At 37.5% G+C, this 10871-nt stretch overlaps 1 protein-coding gene across 1 annotated transcript in view; it reads left to right on the forward strand.

The window, feature by feature from the left end:
* Nucleotides 1-10871, forward strand: part of CASK (calcium/calmodulin dependent serine protein kinase) — a 191037-nt gene that overhangs the window by 92974 nt on the left and 87192 nt on the right. The window contains exon 9 of the mRNA XM_021716186.1: nt 555-676. Coding sequence (XP_021571861.1) covers nt 555-676 — 122 coding nt within the window. The remainder of the gene's footprint in view (nt 1-554; nt 677-10871) is intronic.

The raw sequence follows: 10871 nt of genomic DNA on the forward strand, positions 1-10871 counted from the left end.
AGAATGACTTTGTATGTAAGGAAAAAAAAATGAATTTGAGATTTTTGTTAACTGAAATTTGAGCCTTAAGAATCCTAAGAGTTTTATTTTAAACAGCAGGAACTCCCAGTTGAAGGTCTGTCTCCTGTAGCTATGGTGGCTTTACCTTCAGTTCTTTATGGAATACACCTGGGTAAAAGGCTGACCTTGTTTCTATAATATTTCAAAACACCTTGGGGTAATGAAACCCATACTCTCTCCCTGACATAAAGCTTGCTGCACCTGGATCTTCCAGTAGCTCAGTTATAGTTGAATTGCCTTAATTCAAATAAGACAAGCTTCAGTTTTCTTTAAAAAATAAAGAGCACACAAATACATTGTTGAGAACATAAACTTTCTGAAAATACTCTGTCCTTAGATTATGTGAAACTCATTTGAGTCTATCCTTCAGTAAAGACACTAGCCTTTGAAGTTCTGATGTTAGTTCATTGTTTTTAAGTATAAGATTTAGGTTACAAATTAGTTTGGCATTGACTTTCTGTGCTGGCTGTTTCTTTTCTGTCTGTCCCCCTTAGGAGCAGTCTCACAGGTGTTGGACAGCCTGGAAGAGATTCACGCACTTACAGACTGCAGCGAAAAGGACCTAGATTTTCTACACAGTGTTTTCCAGGATCAGCATCTTCACACACTACTAGATGTAAGCCTATCTTTATATTATTCTTGGTTTATTGGTAAATTGAATATTTAGCATATCTTTTCACTTTACATGCATTCCCAGATGTCCGTCATAACAGTCCTTTTCAGTTGCCTTAAGTCTGTAAGAAATGTGGGTAATCACCCATCATAGATTCACGATTGAAATAAAGTATATGTGCAGTACACATGCAATATAGCCTAGCAAGTCACAGTAGAAAAAAATTCTATATATTTATATTCATAAATATGTATATAAGTGGTATGTGAGTTTTTAAAAAGAGTGGAGTACAACCCTAATTTACCAAAGTATTATTATTTCTATTAGAAGAATCCACTGAGGTTAGCTGTCATTACTTTTTATTGCTTTAAATATTGTTTAAAACATGATGCCTCAAGCATGAAGATCAAGAGAGAAAAGCAAATGAGATGTATTTAACAGTGCTTGGTTTTGTTGACTCAGTGTCTTCTCCTTAAACCATGAGAGTATATTCCATCGTGAAATATGACAGACCCCACTGACAGCAGATTGGGATACAAAGAAACAAGCTGACTGTTCATGCTTGCCTTCATTTGTCACATTTTAAGTAAAATGTCTTTCTTGGAGAACTTGGTGCACTTCAGTGGTGAACACTCTTGGGTGGTTCTGATGGTATTTGTACATGTTAGTCTTAATAAGAAAGTAGTATTTGCTTTGGGGTGCCTAGAACTATTTGGTGCAGAATAACCTACCATATGATGTAAATGAAACTGTAGCAAAATTTCCCAGAATGTATTCTACAGAACATTACTCTGGGAGGTAGTGATAGGTGTTGCCATGATGAGAAGGGGAAGTGGCTCTTAAATTTGTTGGTTAGATTATGTATTGACTAAGTTTGGAAAACACTGCATTCTTTAGTTCCTTTATACAGATTCACAATGGGCATTAGCAAATTGACAGCTCTGAGATGATTGAAAGCAAAGAAACCTGTTTAGCTTTGGTTAACCACATTTCTTAAACAAATATGGGCACAGAACTTTTATTCACAATCCTGTCATTCTGTTTTGATAGTGACCAATTGGGGAAAAGCTAAGCTAAGAGTGTTTGTTGCGTTATGTTTCAACTTCACACTAAATGCAGTCATAGATATCTAACAGTTGCTTCTTTCCCTAAATTCGGTCAAATCAAGTTAAATATCAGATTTTCATAGTTTGGCATCAAAAGACCCAAGGTCTGTTTTGTGGATGGTGTGCATATTAATCGAGGCTGACTAACTGCTGTTGAGTTAGTTACTCAGCAGAATAAAAGTTTATGTCTTGCTCACCTTACAGTCCAATGCAGATAGATAAGGGGGGGTCTCTTCCACTGTGTACCTCTACTATCTCCCAGGGCCTTGGAATCTCCCACTGCATCCTTTGCACCCAGCCAACAGATGAGAGAAGAGAGAACATGGAAAATCTTGCAGGGTCAGAGTTGAAAATGAGCTGTATCACTTTTGTCTATGTTCCTTGGCAGGTTATAGTCACAAGCCTACCTGGATATGAGAGAGCTGGGAAATACAGTTTAGAAATGTACTCAGAAAGATAAGGAATTAGCTCTTCTCTTTCGTGTAATTTATTTTAAGTAATTTGAGGACAGTTCAGATTACATTTATTCCAATAACCATTATTTTCCTTGGGTACTGAAAGGTGCTTGAAATGCATTCTATTTTACGGACAGCATGTAGCATTCCATTATCATGGTCATCTTCATTATTGTCATCATTTTTATTGTTGTGAGTTATTTGAATTAGAATTTGACCTCTATTCATTGGCTATTTAAATATCTGTTGTTTACTATTATTGCTTCATATGATGCCGAAAGTTTTCACAATTGTGAATTTCCCAAAGAAGTCATACCCTTTCCAAGAACTAGTTAGTGGGATATTTGGAAGAAGCTGCCACAGTGTATAGAGGATTTTTTTTATTTCACTGTAGTCAGTGGTTAGGTCATTGCCAAGCAGATTTATCAACCTTCTTTAGATCAAAGATTTTTTGTAATTTAAAGCCTCAGAGAAGCCCAAATTGGTTTTCAAAGTTATATTTTTCTTACTAACATAACAAGGGATCTAAGCACACCAAGCTTGAGACTGCAGGAGAGAAATGCAAGAATATTGCTGGTTTGTACACAGAGGGGCAGCTCTTCAGGCACAAACGACTTTCAGACTAAGCCAAGCTACCATTAAACCCCAATGCTGAATTTCTCAGCCCTCACTGGAAGCATTCAGTTGGAATAACTGCTGCACTGTTTGGTAGCAATTGTCACAATTTCAGAAGAGATTCATAGATTTTACCGAGGAGACGCATACTTAAATTTCCTTTGCATTCTTTTACATTGTAAACCTAAAGTATCTGCATCATCAGTGTCTGCACTGTCAGTGCAGCTCAATTTGAAGAGGAGCTGTTGGACTGAAAATGAACTATGCCCATTATCTTCCGAATTTTGAAGATAGGTACTACACTGAACCCCAAAACTCTCCTGAAATAACTCAATATGAGACCAAGTTCTGAGCATTGTTTGGATGCGTGTGGTTCTGAATCTCCAAACTGAGCCATTTCTAATTGAAAACTTAATCACCATGAATGGCATAAACCATATTAGAAAGTGCCCTCGTACTCTACATTCCACAAATAAGGCTTCTTTCACTCATTTCACTGGTTAGCAGACTATATTTTAATAATATAATAAATGAAGAATTTCATATACAGAAATTTAATAATAAAAAACATTTTTAATACTTAAATACTTATGGTGTGCATTAAAAAGGAACATGGCAATGACCAACTCTTGAGAAGAAGTTTTTAAATCTTTGGCCATTCACTTTTCTTCCTTCTAATGTTCCATTTACCATGGTTGATTTTGGATTGTTTTGTTTTGCAGACTCACAATGGGCTCCTTTTTAAGGATTCCCAGTAGTGACACCCAGTGGCATAATTTTGTGGATCATGGATTTATTAAGGTTATTTAATCCCACTGAGTCCTCTTATGAAATATCCTTATTATAACTATGTTATTTCTGTATTAATTCAGTAACACTCTAAATAGCTAAGTTTGAGGCCATAATTTTAAAGCTGACAAGAAGAAACTCAGTTCCTGAGGAAGACTGAAGATCATCTAGGACTTCATTTTTTTTCTAGTCATGCCTTTGAAATAATACAAGCTCAAAATTCAAAGAAGCTTTGTTAGAATTTGTGTGAAAGACAGAAACAAAGAACTGAGTTCCATATGTTCTCACTCATAAGGTGACCTTGAACAATTATAATGCTATAAGAAAGCAATTGGCAGTAGTGGAAAACTGTCAGGGGAGAAGGGGTGGGACTGGCAGTTGAGGGAAACTGCTAGGGGAGGGAGGGGCATACCTCATCAACAAGGGTACCTGCATGATCAATGTTTATATACCTAACCCTGAATTATACCCCACATCTTTAAAATAAATAAATAAATTTTAAAAAAAGAAGGGGAGCATCTTACAGCCTTTATGAAACAATATATAAGAACATCCCAAAGATACAGGGCATGTAATCCATGGGCCCCAGAGCACAGCAAATGTTTAATTTCTCTCTTGGTCAGTAGTCTTCTCCAAAAAATCAAAATCAAAATACAGTAGCTCCTTGACTTACAATGCAGTTACTTCCTAATAAACCCATCATAAAACAAAAAAAGAATTCGTGTGAAAGAAACAAAACTGCCACATTGAAACAAATTACATTAATGGAAAAATACTCTGGTTCTACTGTGGGGAAAACGCTTTCTGTATTCTAGTAAAACATATTTAGTTTAATCTGTAGTTAGAAATGGATCCAGAAATCTCTATTTGCTATCCAACCAGTTTCACCTTGCTGTACATATACTGCTTCTCGTTTTGTGGGGAGAAATACAGAAGCATGAGGAGAAACTACTTGGTACAGCTTGTTCCAATTTGTCTGTGTTTAAAAACTAAATGCACTGGTACTAAAATGCTCAGCATATGAAAGATATAGATCAATATTAGTAAAATACATTTTGGCAAGTATATTAGTTTTCTAGGGCTGCCATAACAAAGTACCACAAACTGGGTGGCTTAAAACAACAGAAATGTATTCTCTCAGAGTTCTAGAAGCTAGAAAGTCCTAAATCAAGGTGTCAGCAGGAACATGCTCTCTCCAAAGGCCCCAGAGAAAAATCCTTCTTTGCCTTTTCTGGTTTCTGATAGTTGCCTGCAATCCTTGGCATTCCTTGACTTGTAGACACAGCATTCCAGTCTCTGCCTCTGCCATCATATGCTATTCATCTTTGTGCGTGCGTGTGTGTGTGTCTTCACATGGCCTTCTTATAAGGACACCGGTCATTGGATTTAGGGCCTACCCTAATCCAATATGGACTCATTTTAATGAATTATATCTACAAAGACACCTGTTTCCAAAAAGGGCCCCTTCTGAGGTTCCAGGTAGACATGAATTTTGGAGGGGACACTTCAGCCCATACAGCATCGGAAACTGATTTAATCCTGAATTAATTCCTCGGGTGTCAGAGCAAATTACACAAATCTAGTATAAATAATGAAATATTACCCTGTCGTTCATTAATTAGGCTTTCTTGGAAATTGATGTTAAAGTGTTGTTTATGTCGTGTAATTATATTTTGAATCAGTTATGCGTTGGAATTTACATGTGATGAATTGGATGGTCAGGAAATAAGTGAGTTTTTGATGAACTGAAAGACCAGATTTTTCAGATAAAAAACATTTTGCAAATATTATTTGACAATAGTTCTCAGTCTCAATTTCTTGTAGAGATTTTCCTATTACAGAATAAATGTTTAGTTTGTAAGTCAACAATGTTACAAAACACTGTTAAATGACACATCTCTCTCTCTTTCTCTGTCAAACTTTGACAACTAAGTTTTAAACATTCACCCACCATCTGTCATACTTCTGAACAGCTGTTAGCGTTTGTTATATGCTGCTTTTTCCATAGAAAATGTGATGCCCTCACCTAATTAAGATGATTTTGGCTGGGCATGGTGGCTCACGCCTATAATCCCAGCACCTTGGAAGGCCAAGGCAGGAGGATCACTTGAGGCCAGAAGTTCGAAAGCAGCCTGGGCATGTAGTGAGACCCTGTCTTTACAAGAAATTTTCTTTTTAATTTTTAAGATTTTTTTTGGTAGGAAGTCTTAAAATTATGTTTTCTAAAAATATTATCAGTGATTAGATTAATAAAGCAATTAATAAAAATAAACTACAGTAGCAACTTAATTTAAAAGTCTTCACTGGAGACTCAGCAGTGGAGGAAAAGGAGTGAAGGGACAAAAAAATCACCTGTCGGGTACAGTGTGCACAGGTGGGGGTAATGGGTACATTTACAGCCCAGATCAAAGTTATTTGTACCCCCCAAAAGCTATTGAAACTTAAAAAGATTTTTTAAATTTAGAAGTCTTTTTTTTAATTTTTAATTTTAAAGATGTAGGGTACAATTCAGGGTTAGGTATACAAATGTTCATTATGCGGGTACCTTGTTGATGAGGTGTGCCACCCCCTCCCCTGACAGTTTCCCACTACTGCCAATCTCGCCTCCCTCCCCCCGGCAGTTTCCCTCTACTGTCAATCCTTCTCTTATAGTATTGTAATAATTGTTCAAGATCTGCTTATGAGTGAGAACATGTGATACTCAGTTCTTTGTTTCTGTGATAGATCACTCAGTATCACAGACTCTAAGTCCATCTGAGCTGCTGTGAAGTTCATAATTTTGTCCTTCTTTGTGACTGCGTAATATGCCATCATGTATGGGTACCACATTTTTTTTATCCAGTCCTCTTTTGATGGGCAGCATTGTTGGTTCCATGTTTTTGCTGTTGTGAACAATACTGCAATAAACATGCGTGTGCAGGTATCTTTTTCATAGAGTGATTTGAGTTCCTCTGGGTATATTCCCCGTAGGGAGATTGCAGGGTCGTATGGAAGGTCAATTTTTAGATCTTTAAGGAATCACCACACTATTTTCCACAGAGGTTCCACAGAGGTTTTACATTCCCACCAACAGTGTAGAAGTGTTCCCTTTTCCCCCTATCCTCTCTAGCATCTGTTGTTTTTTGAGTTGATGATGACCATCCTAACTGAAGTTAGGTAATATCTCAGTGTGGTTTTAATTTGTATTTCTTTGATGACTAATGAGGCTGAACATTTTTTCATATATCTGTTGGCTGCCCATATGTCTTCTTTTGAGAAGTATCTATTCATATCTTTTGCCCACTTTGTAATGGGCTGTTTGTTTTTTTTCTTTTCGGCACATTTGAGTTCCTTGCAGATCCTAGATGTTAGGCCTTTGTCAGATATACAGTTGGCAAATATTTTTTCCCAGTCTGTGAGCTGTCTCCCTGCTCTCTCAATGGTTTTTTATGATATGAATTTATAAGTAAGCTTTTATAGAAGATTTGGTAATATTTTTAAATAGTGCATTAGAAATAGGCTGGTACTTGGAATCCTCCATATTTTGTATGGCTGACATCTTTTATTAATAATTTTTTTTACTGTTTAGGGAAAGTTAGAGTTTTTCCATCTGGCCTGGAGTTAGCACTGGAAAACTACTACTCTTGATGTATTTTTTTGCTTTTTTGAGTTGACATTAAATTAGTAGTCATATTTAGAAGAGCATATTTTTAGAAGTTTCCTAAAGGGAAAAAAAAATAGAACTTCTACAAGAATCTGGTGATATTTTTGAGCCATTTGGAGTCTGAGAAGTAAATTAAGTACAATGTTAAGTTTGGATGTTTAAAGAAATTGCCAGTCAGGAAATGCCAAAGCTCAGTTTCCCATGAATTTATAGTCCAGTCAATTTGCATTTTAATGTCTAAAACAATAAGATCTGTCTTAGGACCTTCAGAGGATGGGCTGCTGGTAACTTCTCAGAATCCCTTCCAGTCTTAAGAGTCAGCTTTGGCAAACATGAAACCATCAGGGTAGTGGGCCCCTGCTCACTGGTGGTAGTCTTTATGCTATTTGCCTCCTAGTGCTGTAGATTGAAGTATACTGCTGCTCACTTTGGACTTAGGGGTCTCTCATTTCACTGTTTCTAATTGGATGGGCAAAATCTCCCATATCTGTTTCCATCAGTACTATTGAAGTACTATTTTCAGTATAGAAGTACTACATGAAACAAATACTTGAGAGCTAGAAGTATCATGTTATAAATATTTTCCTTTTTTTCTTTTTTCTTTTTCTTTCTTTCATTTCTTTCCTTCCTTCCTTCCTTCCTTCTTTCTTTCTGTTTTCTTTTTTTGAGACAGGGTCTTGCTCTGTCACCCAGGCTAGAGTGCAGTAGCACCATCATGGCTCACTGCAGCCTCAAATTCCTGAGCTCAGACAATCCTCCCTCCTTAGCCTCTCAAAGTGTTAGGATTACAGACCTGAGCCATTGTGCCCATCCTATAAATAATCTCAAAGCAGTTCTTCTTTTTTCTGAATGTAAATACAATAAACTTAGACATCTCACGGATCACCTAACAGCAACTCTACCTCACTTTTTTACAAAATAGCGAAAAACTAATCTCTTCATATTAAGTAGTATAATGGAACTAATTATTTTATTGTAATGATATTTGGCTTATAATGGAATTTTGGACATTGAGGAACTTATTTATGACAAAAAAATCAAAAATTTTATATCAAAATGTTAGGTCAAAAATATATCCCAGCAGGGCTTCCAAATGTTAGGTCAGGCCCAACAGGGATGTCTGGTTTGTGATCCGGTACTACAAAAAAGATGCAAAGAATTCCATAGAAGTTAGATTGGAAAATATAGTTTATTTAGAAAGTAAATTAGAGGTGGGGGGAGATTCACCTCCTCAAGGTAGCAGAGGGGACCAAAGCTTAGGAAACATGGCCTGGCCATGGCTCAAAGAACACATGACCAGACCATAGCTTACTTAGCAAGGCAATGGCAAATGCTGTTTTAGGTTGAATGCCTTTTAACCCTTCCCTTTGATGGGGGCAGGTTGTTAAAATGATTGGGTGATGGTCTGCTTCACATCATCATGGAGGGCAGGTAAGCTCAGGTACTGACAGGTCATAGACAGCAAGCAGATAGGTGGTCCAGTCACATGACTGCTGCCATGGCGATGGGTTCTTGCGTCACAAAGGTCATGAGGGGCTGATTAAGTTGACTTGGGTCTTATGGGTGAAGGCAAACACTTGGAATAGAAAAACGAATTAGTACAAAACAAGTTAGGGAGTGGATTGTAATGCAATTTATCAATAGCTACTTCTGAGAAACCAGTTCTGTCCTTGGCTAGTAATTAGAGGGTAGAGTGAACTGCTAGAAAAACATGACAACTAGGCAGTGTTAAAATGGCTACTTTCTGACTATATTAACTCCATGTTATGTCCTTTCCTTTCACTTATATTTTTCTAACATGTGATAACATGTGAAACAGTCACCGACATGCATTGCAGGTTCATTGGTACATGTTGTGCAATAGTAATTTGTTTGACACCTTCCACCTGGTATTTTTCTATTCAAGCAAACTATGCAGTCTCGTGTTCTTCCTCCCACATTAATAATATGTAATTTATTGTCCAGTCTGTTGTTCAAAGATAATGTGGAAGGACGCACTCGTAATTCCTGAAAACCACTTTTCAACTGATTGATTCTTCAATACAATCTGCCTTCAACTTCGAAAGTCTTTCTTTTAAGACTTCTGTAACTTGCTTATCTATCTTTTCAAGATATACCTTATGATACAAAGAATATACTCACAGCTGCCTTTCTTATACAAATGCGCTTTGTCAATGCCGTTTGTTATAAAGCGTGGGTACCACTGCGAAAGCACTTCACACATTCTCTTTCTAGGGACACGCAGCTGATTTTTTTTACATGTATCTCAGCATGTATTCCATCTCTTTATTTGCTTTTTCATGCAATTTGAATGGAAAATTTCAAAGAAACATAAATTTGTGAAAAATTTGTGCTTGCATAAGTTTATCTTATACAGTCACCAGTAATCTTTTATGTCCCCTCAGAAGTAACATCCGAGTGATTTGCTAGATTTACGATGTCCTCTCAGAGGGGACATCCAACACAAAGGGTTAAAAATGGTACTGAAGCAATTGGATATCTGTATACAAAGAAATGAATTTAGACCCTTGCCCCATACCCTACGCAAAAATTACCTCAAAATGGATTATAGATTTATTGTAAGATCTTAAAATTATAAAACTTTTAAAAGAAAATATAGTAATACATCTTCATTACTTTGTGTTAGGTAGAGTTCTTAGATACAAAACAAGGGAATTTCAGTGGGGTGGAGAGTAAGGAAATGTTCTAAAACCAGACTGAGATGATGATTGTACAACTGTATAAATTCACTAAAATTTATCAAGCTGTACACTTAAAACAGGCAAATTATGGGGTTTATAAATGATACCTCAACAAAGCTTTAAAAAGTAAAAACAAGCCGGGCTCGGTGGCTCAGCCTGTAATCCCGCGCCTTTGGGAGACTGAGGTGAGTGAATTGCCTGAGCCCGCGGGTTCGAGATCCGACTGGGCAGCGAGACCTCCTCTCTACAATAAATAAAAAAATCAGCCGGGCATGGTGGCGCATGCCTGTAAGTCCGGCTACTCGGAAGGCTGAGGCGGAAGGATCGCCGGAGCCCAGCAGGTCGAGGCCGTGGTGGCCGGGAGCCGCCACTGCACTCCAGTCTGGACGACAGAGTGAGACTCCAACTCAAAAAAAAAAAAAAAAAGTAAAAACAATGAGAGTAGCTACATTTTCTTTTCTAAAGAAAACTATTTTACCCTTCTTGTATTATTTTAAGATAAACCCTATTAGAAGTTCCTTTGGTGTGCTGTGGATTTCAGTGTACTGCGGCTCACATAATACCATTTGTAATGCTTTACTCCCACTACATAGCAGTTGCCTCGTGACATTGTTCTTGTGTCCTGACACCAATATGTCAAATCCAAGCTGCCTGCCTGCTGCAGTGCCCAAAGCCTCCCGAGGGGATCATCCTAGTAGATTTCACAGGGCTATCACACTCAATTAAAATTTAACTTTTGCCGGGCTCAGTGGCTCAGCCTGTAATCCCGCGCCTTTGGGAGGCTGAGGTGAGTGGATTGCCTGAACCTGTGGGTTCGAGACCCGCCTAGGCAATTTGGCGAGACCTCATCTCTACAATAAATTAAAAAAAAAAAAAATCAGCCGGGCG

The sequence above is a fragment of the Carlito syrichta genome, unplaced genomic scaffold, assembly GCF_000164805.1.
Source record: "Carlito syrichta isolate Samal-C Ts95f unplaced genomic scaffold, Tarsius_syrichta-2.0.1 Scaffold308260, whole genome shotgun sequence".
NCBI lineage: Eukaryota > Metazoa > Chordata > Mammalia > Primates > Tarsiidae > Carlito > Carlito syrichta.